Genomic DNA, 20,587 nt, shown 5'->3' with positions numbered 1-20,587 from the left:
GTGGGGCATGTTTGCTGCATGACTGCTCCTCGTCCTTGGTCTACTGTTGTTAATGGAGACACAAAACCCAACCGCCCCCCACCCACCTCTACGTAAAACAAGGGAAGCCACTGTTGTCATGTCTCTCTTTTTGCATCCCTTCTTGTCGGTCTTCTAAAACTGACTGAATAAACTGTAATATTCAAATTTCAATAAAATGTCAAAAGAATAACATTCAGTAAATTAACATAAGTCCCAGATAGGTTCTTGTGTCCACAATTAAATAGCATTTTCCTTAACATGCTGTATCCATGGTGGGGTGCAATTAGATGCATTTGTTTTGTGCCCTGTAAAGGACTTCAGGGCTCTGGCAAATGGTTAAATGGTCCTGTTTATTCAATTTATGATTAATACAATCATAACTTAAAAAAATAATAAATTCACCCATCAATTAAGAGCTGTAAAGCAATTAATTTCAGTGCTTTTAGTGCAGCAAGAGAGGAGGCACCACCAGCAATAGGGATGCACCAATCCAACTTTTTCAGTCCCGATACGATACCAATACAAGGGCTTTGGGTATCAGCCGATACCGAGTACCAATCAGATACTAGTGTTTAATTATAAGCTGTATGCCACACTGTGTGGAAGTGATTGAGATCATGCTTTCATGTATAAAACAACATAATGCTTGACTTAAACGTTGCTTTCCTAACTTTGTAAAACAAAATGTAACAAATAAATACAGAGATATAAATTTACTGAATTGTTATTTATTATTAAAATAATAAATCACAATCGAATGCCTTGAAAATGTTTGGTTAATATTAGTCAAAACTGGAAAACAATTCTCAATTTTATAATACCTTTCAAATTATTCTGGTCTGATTTTGTTGCGAAAATTAGACAATCTTTCGTCCCCGTCTAAATGTAGCTTTCAGATAACTCAAAAAGTAAAATAGATCTAACCTAACCCAGCACCCCACCAACATCCCACCCCTTTTCCTGACTACAAAGAAACTCATTGTGCAAGACGATGCAAAATCTTGTTTAAAAAAAGTGGTGAAAGATTTCTCCTCATGAGCTGTCTCATTACAATGTATGCATGTGACATTCCTGCCATGCAGCCAGCCTTCAACCTGAAAAAGTACTTCCAGATTAGATTCCAAAACACATCACTGATGGTTCTACAGCATATCTCTCTTTCTGCGTATTTTATCCTGAGTTAAAGTTCTGTGTTGTTCCACACGGAGCACCAGTCAAAAACTAAATGTAAAGGTTAGGTTTTTGCATTCATCTAGGGCTGTCGCAATAACCGCAATATTGCAATACTATTACAACATTACAACACTATTGACAAGCTAACCGTAGGCGAGGGCTAGCAACCGCCTCAACTGCTATGTTCATGTTTTTTCTTTTTTTAAATTCTTTGCAATGGGAGTGCGGCATATTTACACTATGCTACAAACACCAGCAGCATAACGAGGAGCTTCTATCCTTCACTGAGCAGTGCATATTTGGTGGGGTTCTATTCTGGTCGCCGAGAGTTGAAAAATGTTCAACTTTGGGTAAAACGCTACACTTTCGTTACACGTCACTGTCATATTTTTACCAGCCGTCCAATCATAATGGAGGAGGGGCGGGACAAATACCACAAAGACCAACCGTCAACACACACTCCCTACATGTTTCAGCCTTCCCTTCATCCGGAGCAAGCACTCAACCTTGTGCCGACATTTTTACTTCAGCGGATATTCCGTATCATAGCAACCAAAGCGTCTCAGCTGAAAAAAATGTTGCACCTCATTGCCCTTCTGTGTTTCTGCATTTAACAATAAATTTAGTTTTAAAACTGTGATCTTTGTCATTTAAAAAGCAACAATAAACCTAAAAATTGTCTAACAATAAAGCTTATTTATATAGCACTAAAATCAGGATAAATTATGTAAATTGCAATAATGCCGCATATTGCACTGTTGAGCCAATCATTATCACCGTAGGGGAAATGATATCATCGCGACAGCCCTGCATTCATCTTCACTTGCACATCTGCAAAAGCAACTGGCCTCTATATCACCTCTTTGTTGTATATACCGTTTTTAATTACCTGTTACCTTAACAACCAGCACCGTGACGCAGATGGGATGTGGATATATTTTTGGTCTCCTGAATGGCAACAGGCCTTAGAAGTGATCCACCAGCTGGTCACAAAATATTGTGTTATGAAGAAAATGGAGAGGGCTTTTTACTCCCAGGCCCCTGGACAATCAAACAAACTTTCTCACTCTATGGGGATTACCAATAAATAACACCAAATCACAAACACAAAGGGGTTAGGGTTGGGTTTACATTTTAAACAGGAATAAAATGTGCGATTAATCACGGACAATCATGCGATTAATCGCGATTAAATATTTTAATCGATTGACAGCCCTAATTTAGATATTATATATTGTCCAATAATATAATAAAAAAATATGACTTTAAGGTAATACCACCATAGAATGAGTGCTTGTGGGAGAGCAAAACCAAGGAGAGCAAAACAAAACAACAAAGATAAAACATCACACACCAACAACCGCACACAGCAGTGTGTAGGAAATAAAAAGGGGGAGGGAGATTAAACAACACAAGTCCTAAGGCTAAGTCTATAATTTGGAGAAGAGCAGGATTTTACGAATGGGTTTCACAGAGCACTCGCAGAGATATTTAAAGGAAGCAGATCTGAAACACAGACGCTAATAGCACACAATTCAATTATAGTCACAGAAGGCAGAGAGAGGGGTTAGGGGATGTCTCATACGGGTCAGGAAAAACAAAAGCAGCACTAAAATAATAAGGTCAAACCACAACATCTCCCTCTCCCTGCAATATCAACAGCACAGTTCATGTTAATCATCATCACCAACAACAAAGCTTGAAAGAGGTTGTTTTATCCTTGTAACTTCACATTTGATATTCACAAATCATATTCTGTTGGCTATTTTCAAATTCAAAGACAAGCATGACATTAAAAAAAAACACTTTACAAGCAAGGTCTTGCCATAGTTTAAACATAATAACTTTATACATCCATCTGGCATGTCACCAACACAATACAAAATGATGAAGCTATCAAGATTATTAGACTGGGTTACTCAGTTACTCTTTAAGTTTCCTTTTAATTTGTGGCAGTAGTGGGTTATGCAACAGCCAATTTTAGATTTCCTGATAGTGTCATTTCCTTGAGGGCATGTAAAGTTTTCCACTGGTTCACTTCCAAATGCTGTCACCTAGCCTGATGCCATAATGCCGGCAGACAAACTTTACCTTTTGTAGGCAGTTTTGTTTCATGACTGCACGCTTCACAGACCTCAGCTTGCTTTGCACATGCACTTTGAACAGTCATAACTGGTGGTGGGGTGTTCAGCCTTCAGAGTCATTTAAATAACGTCTGTATCCTGATGCCTAGAGTCTTAGAAGTGATGAGCACATTCAAACTCTTCCACCTACACACATCGTCTGCTCACAAGCGGAGCGGAGCCTCCATCAGCACAATTCGCAGAAACATCCCTCATACACACATACAAGATCACATACTGTATACAAATCTCAAACTTTCACCTCCACATTACCACAAGAGCTGGTAAGTGTCTCCCACCACACAAATTCTCAGTACCTCCCTCGGACCCTCACATACTCAGTCCACTGTAACAGCACACAGAGACTTGGCTGATATGCGTGCATCATTGACTGCTCCTACGGATGATTGCAACCTTCTGAGTCAACAGAAACAGAGGCAGGGTTTGTTCCTATGGTGGCTTAGAGGCCCCACAACAACCACTAGCTCATTACATACCTATGACCTAAGGCAGGCGTACACTGCAAGTAATGAGAACCGCCTAAAAAAGAAACGGCACAAAGCTACAGAGGGAGGGCACAGGAAGTCTCTCTGTCTCTCTTTATGAGTTTTGTTGTGTCCCTGTGTGTACCGCCACAATATGAACTCAGGCAGAAGCTGAACGCCATGAATCACAGGCTGTGAGCATAGCTGAGTACGATATACTAGTATACTGTAAATTATTATTAAACACAAGCCAGTCCCCAAATAACAACCGGGAATGTGAACAGAACAAATACAATCTGGGGGGGAAAAAAGGGGAGGTAATAACAAAATAACTATGTACCCACTATGGCTGTCAATCAATTAAAACATCTAATCACAATTAATTGAATGATGGTCCATAGTTGATCACGATTAATGGCAAGATAATCCCATTTTTTATCTGTTCAAAATGTACCTTAAAGGGAGATTAATACTCTTATCAGCATGGGAGTGGGCAAATATGCATGCTTTATGCAAACATATGTATATACACTCACCGGCCACTTTATAAGGTACAAGGTGTACCTAATAAAGGTTCGACGTGTTGTGCGTTCAGAGATGTTATTCTGCATACCTTGGTTGTAACAAGTGGTTATTTGAGTTACTGTTGCCTTTCTATCATCTCGAACCACTCTGCCCATTCTCCTCTGACCTCTGACATCAACGAGGCATTTTTCGTCCACACAACTGCTGCTCACTGGATATTTTCTCTTTTTCGGACCATTCTCTGTAAACCCTAGAGATGGTTGTGCGTGAAAATCCCAGTAGATCAGCAGTTTTTTTAAATACTCAGACCAGCCCGTCTGGCTCCAACAACCATGCCACGTTCAAAGTCAATTAAATCCCCTTTCTTCCCCATGCTGATGCTCGGTTTGAACTTCAGCATGTCGTCTTCACCACCTCTAGATGCCTAAATGCATTGAGTTGCTGCCATGTGATTGGCTGATTAGCTATTTGTGTTAACAAACAATTGAACAGGTGTGCCTAATAAAGTGGCCGGTGAGTGTATTTATTATTGGAAATCAATTAACAACACAAAACAATGACATATATGTCCAGAAACCCTCACATGTACTGCATTTAGCATAAAACATATGCTCAAATCATAACATGGCAAACTGCAGCCCAACAGGCAACAACAGCTGTCAGTGTGTCAGTGTGCTGACTTGACTATGACCTGCCCCAAACTGCATGTGATTATCATCAAGTGGGCATGTATGTAAAAGGGAGACTCGTGGGTACCCATAGAACCCATTTTCATTCACATATCTTGAGGTCAGAGGTCAAGGGACCCCTGTGAAAAATGTGCGTTAACACGTTATTATCATCACGTTAACTTTGCCCTAGCCCTAGTACCTACATTACATTGGCTCACATGTCAATGTAGAAATGATTTTATTTCCATTTCGGAGCTTTTCTTTTTAACGCAAATCTGTTGCTTCATCTGTAGAGTGTATTTTCGTGGATATGTTCTAGGCACATATCCAACCCGGACACTTGGAGACTCAAAATGGATACCAATAACCAAATGTTATTCTGAGTCATTGGAAATGTATTTAGGTATTTCCAGCAAAGATACTCACAAATCTGATTTAATCAGTTTAGTTTTCTACTTTTATTTTTTAAATGTAAGTTACCATTGGCTGTTGTCAGTCGATTTTAAAGACAGTTGTTTGGGCAAAACTCAAAACTTCAACACACATAATAAACGCATCTTCCAATGCCAGTGATGTCCCATCCCACCCAACTATACCTGTTATAGGTATCACCTTCAGTTAATGTTGAGCCATGAAAAATCTTGTATTCAAACATATGGTGTCTCCAATCCTTATTACCTATGATACCCAACAGCACTTCTCCTAGCCAATTTGGCAGTAGACTATTCATTAAGTATTATGGATCTATGTGCATTTTTTTCTTTAAGGTCTATGAAAAAACACTGTACAGATAAAGCCACAGAGTTCTGTTGAAAAGAGAACCTTAATGAAATATCCATATTTAACATTACTGCTATTGCCAGTGGTCTGACACAGTTCCATCTACTTGTTACTGGACTATGTGCACCAAAGCCTCAGCTATACATCAGCTCACATAGTGATTATAATGTGAAGTAATGACAGATTTCAGGTTAAGCTCAGTTTCCTACACTCCTTGCCAAGACACCGCAGGGTGTGCATGTGTGTCCAGACGCTGAATTTCTTCCACAGCCTTGAACGTCTTAATGCCGCCTTGCTCCATTCCTACAGGAATAGACTGCTGTCCTACAGACTAGAGCTGCAACGATTAATTGATGAGTTGTCAACCACTAAATTAATTGCCAACTATTTAGATTACTGATTGAACTATTTATAGTTCAAACAACTAATTGATCAATCGAGAAAATAATCAACAGATTAACAGACAATGAAAATAACTGTTAGCTGCAGCCGTACTCCAGACACTCAGAGAGCGACACGTAGGCCCGTGCTGTTTACAGTCATGGTGTTGAGATACACACTGCAGTCTGAGATTAGCTTTAATCTGTCAAGGGGAGACTGGGGAGAGTCACAGAGGAGGATCGACACTGTAATCCTGACTAAGCCCCCCATACACAACTTAGGTAGCACAGTCAAGAGCATTCATATCTGTGAGGATCAGTCTACAGGTCTGCTTACAAGTGACACGAGAGAGTAGTAGTGCATATAAATATACTGGGAAAGTCTCTTGACAGCACTGCCCGTCCGTGACTACTAGCGCATCACCCTGTATGAGCGTATCCATTGATGACTGAAAGATCACCATAATGGTAAAGGAGAGACAATGATCAGTGTAACCGAGTGTTTTACCATCATCTATGATGTTTTTAATACAGTGGGCAGTCTCATAAAGTAACAAGATTATAGCCCCCCTAATCCGACGTCAGACAGGTATGGGGGGGGATGGTGTTTCCAAAGCTATTCGACCATCCGATAAGCACTTCTGAGGAAGTACACTGGCAGCTTAAGAAGCAACATATCTTAGCCAGCTCAGCCAGCCTTATTTTACATTATACACACAAAACTTTGTCAGACACACACAGAAACACAGGTAAATGGCTGACTGGCTAACTGGTCTAGTAATCATAAAGCTATTAACAGAAATGCAAGAAACTTGAAGGTAGTTGACCATGTGACAACAACATGTTTTATAAGGTTTTTAACATGAAATTAGCAAAACGCCCCGACTCACCCTGGAAGAATGAGACTGATAAAAAGCAATATGATACAATGATGAAATCATAGCCGTTAAGCAGAAACTCAAAAGCCTACCATGCTGCTTTGTAGCAGTTTTGTCAGATCAGAGATGATGCAGTTAGAAAGCACAAAGCAAATTCTGTTGCAAGCTTGACCATTATGAAATGGGGAATTCAAAATAATGTGTCCAGTCAGTGACATGAAAGTCTGTTGATAAAGCAGTGTTTAGACTGCATTTCATCTTTACGGGAAAGGTGACAGTGAAGAGGCAGACAGGAAATGGGGGAGAGAGAGGAAGGTATAACAACAAAGGTCCCCGGTTGGAATCAAACCGGCGACATTGCGGTTATGTGTCATTTACTGTAACCTTTCAGCTACCGAGGCGCTCCAGTGTGTATCTTTTTCAATCAAAAATGCCAAACATTCCTTACAGTAGTTCTTTCTCAAAAGGGAGGATTTTGCCATGTGAGATTTCTATCTCTACCCCATTACAATAGAGGTGAATGACATTTAATTGGCTGTGCTCAAAGTGTTAAAAAATTCAACTTGAAAAACGCAACAGCAGAGACGATGTCCTGATTTACGAAGTTACTCTCCATCTCCAGTCTGGAATGTTTCAAGCCTGTCCATTAGGCTCTAATGATAAAACCCTGCTCTAAATGTTATGTCATCCAGGCCTCTAAAGCATCCAGGCCTCCAAAGATTTAAGAGCGGGCTGTGTGTAAACATATTTAGTAGACCACTGGTACCTCCTTGCACAATGGATGGAAAGGAGGGAAGGAAAGAGATAAGGGTAAGCAGTAATGGGGACGAATAAGGAAGCATACTGTTCGTTATTTTTGCACAACTTCCTGCCACAGCCCTCAGAATTTGAGAAATAATAATAGGGTGGACGCAGTGACATATCTGTATGCGTGTAAATGTGTGTGCACAACTACAAAATGTTAGAAGGAAGAAAAAGAGAAGTAGGATTGAACAGCAGACAAAATGAGCATGTGAATAATAGGTGCACACCCAGGATGTCTGAGTAGTTTGAAAGCAAAATGAATATGCTGCTACATATTTTCATCTCCTTCCACTGAAGATCAGACAACTGCTGCTGAAAAGAGGAGCCAGATTTCTCTAAATTCGTCATAAAGTGCCAGAAATGCACAGAGGTGGTAGTTTATTTTAAGTAAGAGAGACATGAGAGTGAACAAAACAAATGAAACAGCACTGTCTGGACTGTTTATTCCCTTTAACTGAACGGACTTTATACCTAGTGGAGGCCTTCGACAAACATCTGAGCAGTTGAAAGTGACTGTGGTAAATATTCAATAGCTCCAGGCGACATATGCACACAGGCATTTGTTGAAAGTTTTTTTCTGAGTAGGCCAAAGGGGAAATAAGTGTGACAAAGCATGACAAACACAATGCTGTTTCCTCTGTGGCCTCTCTGTATCACACTAAACAGTAAACAACACATGCATGGTAGAATATGACACACTACTAAACAAACACAGACTGCAAGATGGGATTTATGCACAAACACACAAGTAACTCGGGCTGGACGATGTGGCCTAAAAATAAATTCTCACATCATCACATCCAATTTACTATTTTAATCTTTTTTTTTCTTGAAAACAAACTAGGCCTGCAAAGGCAAATTAATTATTAACTTTCACCACACTTCATTTTATTTATAAATAAATAAAAGATGCCTCTTGAAAAAAATTTATCGTATCTCTGAGGAAAAAAAACAAAATTAAACATAAACACACACTAAAGGTGTGGAGAGGCATTTCTTGGCCAGATTAGAGTGAATGTGCATTACCATGTTGGATGCGTTTCCAGTCACATACCAACAACAGTGGAGCAACGCCAACACACCGTCCTTGTCTTATACACAACTCTCTCTCTCTCAGTTGCCGTCGTCGCTAGGGCTGACCTGAATGCTTCGAAGCTTCGACCATTGCCATGGTAATCAACCCCGAAATCAGTATTCGAATACTTCTGTTTTTTGTTTTTTTATATAAGTATGTAATAATAATGTATAAATTTCAAAATAGCCCATGAAATAAGGAATAATTCCACAACATTATTCATTATTTATATTCATCATTAATTATTATTAGTTATTCTCTGACAGCTATCGCTGTTTGTTGTGTGTAGAGGTGTGTGTGTGTGTACAGTAGTGCTGCAGCGGCGCTGTCCTGGACGCTAAAGTGGGGGAGCTGACAGGGAACCAGCAGGCAGGTCTTCAGGGTTCAGCGTTTCCATTTGCGCTCGCATTCTTCTCATATTGGAAAGGCTACTATGAGAAAATGATTCCGCTGACGTTACCTGCTTTATAGCAGGTGTTTTAGAGCTGCCGCCGTCTTGTGCAACTCCCAGTGCCACACACTTCTCCCCCTCGGCTGCATGCCTCTGTTTGAGATGCTGGAATATATTAGTCGGGCTGCTGCTTTTAGTTGCACACCGACTTTAGACAAACTTTACAACGGACAGTGTTTTGCTCGAGGTTGTTGAGGAGACGGTGCCTTTTTTGGGAACAAACTTGTCACTTTTATTAGCGCATGCTGCCATGTTGATATTTTACCTGTGTCTGAAGAGAACTCATGCATTAACTATGAACTATGGGAGCTCAGGGAAGCGGTGGCATTTCAGTTCCAAACCGAGTTTCATTTTTAAACATGATCCTAAACCATAAATTAAAATTAATTGATCAAATTGATTAATCTCCCAGCTCTACAAGCAACACAGAAATACTCAGCTGCACTCTCTGACAAGGACAGGGGAGAGTTGTGACACTGACAGTTTTCATCGGAGAGTATAAGTTGGCTGTCGACTGACCCAACTCTTCTCTTACCCTCAACTATCATTCCTGTCTGTCTGATGTCATGCCTTGCCACTGTAAGACTTAACTATGCACAGCAGCCTAAAAATAACACATCTGATCAGTTGTCTTATTAAGTGACAGTATGACAGCAGTAGAAAAAAAACACTTCCTCCTCAAACCTCCTTGAGCATGCAGAAAGCTGTTAAAGTGGTTTTGGACTAGACAGCAACTCATCGGTCATGGTGACATGAAGCAGAAAAGTTACTGACTGGCTGCTATTTCAGACAGTCAGTCAGTTAAGTTAGTCACAATGGGCATGCATTAAGTCTTCCATCACAAAATATGGAACTTTACTAGGCCTGCAACTGCTGATTATTTTATGTATTTATTTATGATGATTAATCGACTATCATCTCAGCCCTAAATTTTCCATTGCGATATAGATATACATTATATTGTAACATTTCCTTTAAAAAAAGGTTTATAGATAAAATGCCACATGGGAACGTCTCTTTTTAGCAGAATGAAATACCTGACATTGTCTAGAGAGGGGTTCTTTGTCTCAGTAATGCTCTTATTCACAGTTGCCATAACACACTAGCTCCATAGTGCCAGTTCAATGTAAGACACAGGGGACAACATGAATTCAATTAATGTGACTCTTCAGCAGTTTTAGTCCATTAAAGTGGGTATTTTGTGACAGTCTTGTTACTAGGAAAATTCCCTGTTTGTGTTTGCGGTGGTGGAGGGATTAATCGCTGGAAGTGTTTAGACTTTGTTTCCTGAAGCAACATGCTAGGTCGTGTCTAGAAGGTAACCCACAATTTGGGAAACTCCTGCGGGATGGTTAAGGTTAAGAGAAGTCCTCAGGCAGCAAGTCTCACGAGAGTTTTTGCAAGTTTTCACAATTTGCGGGTTACCTTCTAGACATGACCAACATGCTAGGACCACCTCCATTACATAGACCTAACGATTACCCATCTGTGAGATGTCTGAAAACTATGCAGCCATCAGGTACTTGATGTACTCTTATCAGAAAACATAGGCTCGAAGCCAGCTAGGAAGTCTGTCTTAAAAAAACACATCTGACAGAAAAAACAACGCAGGTGAAGGTGAGATTCCACTCTCAGTCTGGTATGTCAGTGATGTAGTGACTTTGCATTCCTCTGTGTGCCTGTACCAGCAACTTTTATTACACCACTCAGCTCTTACATCCAGTCAGAACAGGCTTCAGAGCAAACCAACCCCAGACCTCAGCTGAGCCGACATGTTCCTTTCCGATCTGTAAAGTACAGTAAGGACAGAGCGAACAGAGACCACTATGCAAGCATGGTAATCATTATGCTCATCCATGGCAGATTAATCCAACAAGTGTCTTTATTCTATCTAATCACTGATGCCTGGACAGGATATTAGTCTAACTTGAGAGTGAATGACAACAGCTGTGAGCTAGGTATTTTAAATTGCTACAAGAAATCAATTCCAAAGTATCTTAGGAAGAAAGTCTCTGTATGTTAATCTGTCATGCGTCTCATTAAGTTAACGATTTATAGGACCTCATTGAATCACAATGGCAGACAACATTAAAACTCATGTTGAACTTCTGTCACTCATCAGTTATGTCAACTGCTATTAAATCACTGTCTTGGGGCGTGACCACAGGAGCATTATGCTTTAACGTTTCAACCAGAGAATTACCCTTAAACCCTCTGAGACCCGTGGGATTGACTTTACTGTCTTTCAGAGGCTGTAGCAGGCTCAGTTTTAGAGCTAGAGTGAAGGTCATGCTAGCTTGTCGGAAAAGAGGCTAAATAACGCTCCGAAGTTAGGTCAAATTTTGGCAAGGAAAACTGGCATGGCCATTTTCAAAGGGGTCCCTTGACCTCTGACCTCACAATATGTGAATGAAAATGGGTTCTATGGGTACCCACGAGTCTCCCCTTTAAAGACTTGCCAACTTTATGATAATCACATGCAGTTTTGGGCAAAAACCATGCAATTTTCGAATGCAGTATAAATGTGTTATTTATTCTAAAATGGTGTATTTGAATATTTCTGCATACTGGGGTCCCTAAACAGTCTTGGAATTACAAAAACTGGGTATGACTGGAAAGCTGAGACTCTTGTGGATCCAATGAGCCCAATATTCATGTATGAGGATGTTAGTCCCCATAGTAACCATTTAATTGTAGAGACCTATTTTTTTTAAATTTTACCTCACTGTATAAAATGACCTGTGGTGACCTCTAGGATTATCACAGCCTCGTGAGACTTTACAGCCACAAACTACAGACCTAGGGCATTCAGAGGATGGATGGCTTTTCTAGGTAGATTGACAATAAGTGGGTTTCTGAGCAGTTTCCGGAACAGAAGTGCTCGCCATCTAATTGCCGAAAAATGCAATTCTAGCAGAAATCTCCAAATGTCAAAAGTTTTTGATACCAAATCACAGCATGGCTTTTTCTATGGTGTTCCTCAAGGTCTTTGTGTCTTAATGTGGTATTTTGGAGGGAATATTGATCATTTTTATCAATTCTTGAGTGGTAAAAAATTGTTAAATTTAGCACCAAATCTGTGTAACAAATGGTATCAACCCCAAAACTGCTGCAACAACTTATGAAACATAATAGAGCATGGGAATGGATATCATATACTTCTATTATAATTTTCTATGGCTATGCTCTTTTAAAATGTATTTTTAATTTATTCATTAATTATTCCATGTTTAATTCTGATTTATGACTAGAAAAATTTGACACACAGTGCTAAACTGCGTAATCTCAAATTAATCTTCAGGTTCCCAGCTTTCAGATGATGTACACCACTTCTATGTGACATCTACTGTTGACCTGCTATCTCCCCCTAAAGACCCTCTGTACCCCACTAAAAAAGACAAAAAATGGGTCTATTGTGGGTCTCAGAGGGTTAACTGTGTTTTTAGAATCCACCACAGTAATTTAAGCTTCCCATACCCATCCCACCACCTGTAACTTGTTATTATCACTGACTGCACCCTCCACTCCTGCACATTTTCTACCTTCCTTAATCTCCTTATCTGCATTTCTATTTTCTAGCTCCTTTCCTTTCCCACTCTCGTTTGCTTTCTGTCACACACTCTTCTGCCTCCCCCAGTTCCGGCACACTGATGGCTCACTTGCTTTCCCTTGCTCAGCCTTGCTCTCTAAAATACTCCCGTTCACTGTGAGCCAAGAGGCCCCTGCCACTCGCAGTCCATTAACAACTCCAGTTTCACGCTGGCACTCGGTCATCCTATTCTTCAGCTCACAGTATGCTCCTCTTCCCCTGAGATGTATAGTACAGGAAACTGTGCGCGCGTGTGTGTGTGTGTGCCTAGGTGTGTGTGTGTGTGTGTGTGTGTGTGTGTGTGTTGAGGGACGAGAACAGACATAAAAACGAAAAGGGCAAAAGAGACCGACTGTGCCACAAAGACAATTTGTAACTACTCTACTTGACATCGACTCTGTGACTAAAGAGTAGTGACCTAACTGGCTTAATTCATGGCCTTACTTTATCTCAAGCCTTTGCTGAGGTGGTTCCCCCAGGAAGTAGGTGCACTGCTGCACATGCAAGCACAAGATTGTATGCTTGAAGGAAGGTGCACTTATCTTTGCTACGAATCATGATAAACACCAATATGATATTGTGTATTCAGCACACAAACCCGTGCCCGCTGGCGATACTGCAGATACAACACTGCATATAAGTCAAAAACGCAGAGAGAAACAACTGCCCCATAATCTAATTTAGTGTTTTTGGTTGCTCTTGTTGTGACTGATAGTGCTTGAATGTATTGTGGTTTTCCCTCTGAAGCTACAACACAAATGCATTGCTACTAGAAGTGTCACGATTCTCCAAATCCACGATTCGATTTGACTTTCGATTTCAAGGTCACAATACGATTTGATTTTCGATAAAACATGCCATTGTTAGACTACGGAGTCTTGATTAGTAAAGATCAACAGATCATTGGTTTTATGCCCCGACAACTGTCATTTACACTTTCAAATTCTTCTTTAAAAAGAGAACCGAACTCCCTTTTTCTTTAGAAAGTGTTTCAAAAATTAGACTACAACAGTCTAAAAAGCTGCATCTTTTCAATATCAGTATGTGTGTGGCCCACTTCAGTACACAATCATAACAAAAACAACACATAAATCCTTCTGCAGTGCAGTACAAGTGTGCTATAATCTGCAAAAACATGGTTTTGTCATTAACTGTGGCACTCGTTTCTCTCCTCTCGTCTGATCGCTGTGTGTCACCGAGGGCGAAGGCGGAGCTATGGACACAGTCTGTGTTCACTGAGAGATGGCACTCAGCAGTCCGGTTAGCTTGTTGCTACCAATATCAGCTGCTCTGATTCAACAACGTAGAGTTGAAAAAACGTGCATGTAGGCTGAAATTCAATCGTGGTGTTGACTTAATGTTAAACCAAGTAAGAGTAGAAGAGCTAGTACGGAAAGTAAGGAAAAATAACTAACTAACGTACTAAAGTCTGCAAGCGGCTAGGCTAATTCATGTAGTGTAAAATGTCACAGGCATGCAGGAAGTGCCCTGAGTATCGTAGCGACAGGGACATTTCCCATCATGCCTGCTGGACTGAGTAGTTTAAGTTTGCTGTTTTATGCTCCAAAATGCAAATGTTAGTGTTTATAATGTAATTGTGTTTGATTTTTATGTTGGTTTATAGTTTTAACCATGAGTGATGTGCCTGTTACATTTCTTCAGTACAGCTGTATTTTCCTTCGTACGCATGCGATTGGGCAAGGCAGAGGAAAACGTAATAATCGCCGTTCTTCCTCTTGATTTCGATGGTCAAGATCGCAGGCTAATATCAATCATTTTCGATTTAGAATCAAAATCGTGGCACCCCTAATTACTACAGTTAAAGGGTGGGACAAATAATCAATATGGCAATATACTGTATCTTGATATGTTCTGTATCAAGACACTAAAACTGTTAAAAATTTCATTTTGATTCATGGAGCTACAATCCAATTACTGTCCAAACAATTCTTCATGCATCTAAATGTTTTATATTTCCATAGATTTCCTTATTGTAAGTCCACACACACAATATCATCATTGCCATCATAGAAAAGTCAGATGAAATCATTACCATATCATTTGCTAACACAAAAGAAGTAATCCAACTGGTAGGTTGAGGTTGCATGCACAAGCAAGTCAGCATATTTTCCATCTCTATATTGAACTAGAGAGGAAAATATGTGCTGTATAGACACATGTTAGACACAGATTTAAAAAGCTACAAATACTTTATGACAATAATTAGAATTTCCCAAATTATGAGAATGAGCAATATTCTTTCCAATTAGAGTGCAATTTTATGTAATGTAAGCTATCCGACACAGTTTCAAGTGTCTGAAAGGAATGTTGTGTAATGCTGGCTGAAAATCCAGCCCATGGTATTATCACATTGATTGAAATTACAATATGAAATGCCAATAACTAGTAAATGACTAATGAAGCTCTGAGAGAAATGTCCCTGAAGCCCCAGAACAACATGCTCAAGTTACACAACCAAATCTTGGTTATTGGTCTCCTCATTTTCCTTATCAGGGCCAGAAAAAAAGTCCACTTCTACATGGGTGGAGTCAGCAAACCTTTCACCTACAAAACAGATAACCTTCCATACTCAACAAGATGTTCCAGAGCCACAATCTGTGATCTAAAATTGACCTTGTATCATAAAACAACTGTCCAAGGCAGTGATCCCTGGCTAATCCACAGCCAGCCTGTTTATGTCAACAGCATTCATGGATGCTGATCCTTTCTCTCTGGGCCTGAAGAACACAGATAACGCTTCAGGGAGCACCGCTAAAATGATGACCTGCTTTTGGCTTCACACTAAATACATGGATCATGCTCAGTTACAGAGGTACCTGTCGGCACAGCGAATCCTGTTAAGCATTCCTGTCAAGGTCACAAAAAAACACAGTGTGTGAACTGAGACACAGACGGCTTGCAGACATGCTTACACACAGCACTAGAACATTAAACCAATACATGTTTTCGTGGAGTTGAGCTGTAGAAAAAACATTACAGAGGTATGTGATTTAGGGGTTAAGCAACATTTCATGCACTGAATGGTGATTGGGCAGAACATAAAGATACTTGGTGATTTAAAAAAGTACAAAAATTACCATCTGTCATAAATATGTCTTGCTGCAAACAGCCATTTGTCTTAATGCCAAACCTAGTTGATGTTACTGACATTATTCCAACTGCACTTTAAAAAAACTGTGACTCGTGCCTAGAAAAAGAGATGATGTCTAAAAGTGGATAGCCCACACTGCTTCATTCAGTCCCAGACAGCACATTCACACAAGGATGATTTTGGTTACCAAACACCAAGCTGGCCTGGAGACAATACACACATCAGTCAGTCGTACATCATGTTATAATCTCTGGCATGTCTGATGAGAGGCGAAAGCGGAGAGTGATGAAGTCATAGATAAGTTAATGCCACAGACAAAATAGTTGAGAGACAATGTCACGCTGTGGATCAAATACTCCACACACACACGCATAATTCTACACCATTTGACCTCTTTTTGAACTCTGACAGGGGTGTTAAAAAACTGCCAAAATGGGTTCAAATTTCAGAGTTAGTGGTGGCTCTTTCTAAGGTTGGCACTAGTCTAGCTGCACACACAGACTCACACTATCAGGCAGAATGACGCTCAAACACAGACTCATGTATCCTACTGTATGCAGCGGTATCTCAGGACACATTGCACAACTGATTTCTGTCTGTGACTCATGTTTGCTTATAGCCCTCCCAAAACCTGTGCATACAACAGCACTACTGTAATAATAAGCCATTTATCAAATACTTTCTTTATTCAATTTCATCTATTTCTGTCTCTGTTTTCAAAGGCTGAATAAGGTAGGAAGGAAGCCAGGTACACAATATGCTTGGCGTTCAAGTGGTTAAGTTACAAGGAAGGAAGTCGTGTACACAATATGCTTGGCGTTCAGGTGGTAAAGTTGCGAGAACACCGCTGCTAAGCAACAGCAATAGTAACGTTACTGTCAGCGTCTAGAACCCACAGAGGCTAACGATTTAGCAAGCTATCAAGTGGGTCAAAAAATGCAGTAAATGCAAAGGCATAATGAGGAAAAAGATGAGGCCGTTGGAAATATCAACATTTTCTTCAGACCTATTATGAAATTACGAAAAAAGAAAATATATGACTAAAATTACAATATATTAACTTATAATGCATCGAAAAATTTACTTCCATGGCCTACGCTATTTATGACAACATCAACTTTCCATTTACAAGGTTGTGAATACGACAAGAGGGGGGCGTTCATATGGACTCTTCTCGGGAACACTGCAAACACGACCCCACCCACGAAGGCACCATTTGTCATCAAAACCATGCCAGTAACAAAGACCACCTACAACCTCCTACCACTACTGCTTGGCATACATGCCATTGGGCTCATAACCCAACAAAAAGCCTGAACAAAGTGTTCTGTATGTAAATGTAAATGTGTGCAAGTAGGGCTGGGCAATACGGCCAAAATCTTCCATCGTGATATAGGTTATTTCATATCTAGATATGACGATATGGCATGTTTTCTGGTAATTCAATAAATAAAGTCTATATGAAATGACCCCATGGTAAAGCCTATTTTTAAACACTCCTGTGTGAATTAAATACTTGACAAATGAAAGTATTTTCTCATTTTAAGAACTTGAGTGCAAAATGAACATAACAGTTTTTAGTGAAATTATAGAGAAAAAATAAATAAATATAGGCCTAGCCTATATCCCGATGGAAATGATATAGAATATGACTCGAACGCTTCAAAGCTTCGAGTGTTGCCATGGTAATCAACCTCCAAATCACTATTTGAGTGCTTTGTTTGTACATTTCTTTTGTTATATACAAATGTGTAATAATAATGTATAAATCCCATTGAAACGGGGGGGATGGAGACAGACAGACGGAAGAACATGCCAGCCTACTGCGCCGCGTTGCGAAGCTTCGAATACCTTTGAATATTTCTCACCGAAGCTTCAAAGCCCAAAAAATGGTATTCGGAACAGCCCTATAGAATATATACGATGGACATCTTTATATAATTTTGACAATATATATCATCATATTGCCCAGCCCTAGTTGTAAGAAACTGTTTGTGTTCATTCCTGTCCGCAGGATATAAAACACCTTGTATAAAGAGCCTGAAAATGCTCTGAAAGTAATTGTGCATGCATGTGTGAAGGAATTGTTTACTCAGTGACCACATGTTGTCTTCTGTGGATCCTCTATGGTTACCGCTTGTCATTGTGTACAATATCAGTTTTCACCTGTTGCTAGACATGGCCAAGGCCGGGTTATGTTACGCAACAGTTTGTGTTGGCTGATGACATACAGTGACTCTTAGTGCTGCTCTGCTCCCATCAAGACACCACACTGACTCACACATGCTGAGGCAGCCAGGTAAACACCACATGATGTCATCATTAATAAGTCACCTTGTGAAAAAGGCCATGTGCCAATGCCACACCTTACCATAGACAGTTAGGTTAATCATTTGACACAATTCTGTTAAAAAAACAAAACATTTTTATAGTGTTTAAAAATACGTGCAGTCCTCTCTGTACAAAAAAACCCAACAAGCATAACTGAGTCTAATAATGATTTAATAATGAACTATTTGTCAGACAGGACAAAAAAAACAAAAAAAAAAAACTGTTTTTCAACCGCACAGCAGGTCTTTCTGTTCTCCGGGGGAAAAGGGATAAAGCTGTGCTGTACTGACACTTAACCCCAAATTGCTCCCAAAGGCATAGCCATCGGTGTGTGAATGAGTATTTAGATTAGGTCCTGATGGGCAAAGTTGGCACCTTAGTAGACTCTGCCATCAGTGTATGAATGTGTTTGAATGGGTGAATGCTGACATGTAGTGTAAAGCGCTTTGAGTGGTCAGAAGACTAGAAAAACGCTATGTAAATGCAAGTACATTTACCATTTACTCATTTTGTTAAGTAAGATATCAGGTGTACTACTTTCTTTATTATTTCCTATCACTTGACTTTACAGCTGAAAACCTGCTATATCACCATTACCAGCAATGGTCCTTGAAGATACTACTATTTAGCTTCTTGAATAGAGAAGCCACAACAAACTGAGGTACCTACAGTACATAGTGGTATGATGGGTCTTTAAATGAAAACAATCATGAAACTTCTGTTGATGTTTTGCAATTTGTCAGTACTGCATTTCTTACTGCATGTCTTCATAGTAGGGAGAGCCAGCTACTTCCTCACATGTTGACACCTCCTTTGACCTGAGGTCATGAATCCTACAGGGCAACATTTCTGTCTCTTATTGACAGCTGGTCCACAGCTTTAGGGGGTGAAAGTAATTACAGGTATGGTGGGACGTTTGTAGCTTCACTTGAAACATGAGAAGCTACAAAATACAGATTTCTTAAGGCACTTTGTCTGAGACACAAAAAGGACATGAGGGAGACAGAGCTCTTACACCTCATAACAACAATTATATAGTACATAAATTAAGGTAATTAACATAATACACATTATAAAACATGTACTCCATCTGTGGAGAGTTAGGGTGCAACACTTTTTAGACCCCAACAGATCATAACAATAAGTTGAAACCAGTGTGGGATACTCACAAACTTCTTCTTCCCATCTCCATCCTCGAGGTTCTTCTTTGACTTCTTGTCCTTCTTAGGACCAGCAGCAGCTGAGGCGGAGTTACCATTGTTTGGATCCATATTTATAACTTAATCCTCGTACTCAAACGTAAATGTGTCTTAACTTTAAGGACAAAGTGTTAATTCCCTTGTGGCCTAAGCTAGTGCTGCTGGCTAACCTTAGCCACAATTAGCACAACGCTGCTAATGACTTGGTGGAGAGCCAACAGCCCAGCGAGCCCCTCTCTGTAAGCCGCCTGTCTGGATCAGAGAAGGAGGGAAATTCAAAGCACAAACCCAAAGTCCTCCTGTCGAAAAAGTACAAAAACAACCTGTTGCGTTTATAAAAACACAATTATTCTACCAGTATCCACATGTGAGACGATTCCGAAAGCTTTAAACAATGTGAGTTTTCAGTCCGGAAAAGTAAAGCGGTTAGCTGTAGCTAGGCTAGCTCGTCAGTTGGTAAAGTCTAAAATACACTCTCTCACTTCCACGACTTGTTTTAAGCGACTACAACACTTGCGACGGGTTGGTGTTACGGATGACTTGGCTCGATGGTGTCTCCCAAATTAGTTTCCATGACTGCAAGAAGTTTAGTTAACTTTTTAACCCCTGAATGACAGAAAGAGAGGGAGGAAGCGTCTGTGTAGCTGTAGAGAGAGGTAGTCTTCCTGTTCTTCTGTCAGACAGTCGGTCCGCTCTGAGCTGAGCTCGTGGGAGGAGTCTGCAGCTCTGCAGCAGCTACACCTGAGAGAGGATTTAGATCACTGTTCTTCAGCCAAGACTCACTGCACACCAGAGCATCAGAAAGCTCCATGAAAAAAACACATGAAAAACAACATGAAAGAGTTACAGGGGTCTCCACTATTTGTTGTCCTGGCTCAATGGTGGCAGCAGAAACTCTACACATCTGAAAACTCATCTGTACAGACAGACTGCACCTTGGCCCATAAAAACCTCTTTCTCCATCTCTTATTGTCTCTAAATGTAGGCTAG

At 40.1% G+C, this 20,587-nt stretch overlaps 1 protein-coding gene across 4 annotated transcripts in view; it reads right to left on the bottom strand.

Annotated features, from left to right (window-relative positions):
• diaph1 (diaphanous related formin 1) overlaps nucleotides 1–20,296 on the bottom strand; it is a 114,149-nt gene extending 93,853 nt beyond the window's left edge. For 2 of the 4 annotated variants that reach the window (XR_012595608.1, XM_074648843.1), the window contains exon 1: nucleotides 19,568–20,296. Coding sequence is in view for 1 of the 4 variants with exons in the window: in XM_074648843.1 (XP_074504944.1) it covers nucleotides 19,568–19,669 (102 nt within the window). In the remaining 3 variants the exon portion in view is untranslated. The remainder of the gene's footprint in view (nucleotides 1–19,567) is intronic. The other 2 variants (XR_012595609.1, XR_012595610.1) reach the window with 1 other exon arrangement.
• Between the last annotated feature and the right edge of the window lie 291 nt (nucleotides 20,297–20,587).

Source organism: Sebastes fasciatus, chromosome 10, assembly GCF_043250625.1.
Source record: "Sebastes fasciatus isolate fSebFas1 chromosome 10, fSebFas1.pri, whole genome shotgun sequence".
In the NCBI taxonomy this organism is placed as follows: Eukaryota; Metazoa; Chordata; class Actinopteri; order Perciformes; family Sebastidae; genus Sebastes; species Sebastes fasciatus.
Note: the sequence above shows the minus strand (reverse complement) of the source record. Positions and strands in the feature narration are given on the sequence as shown.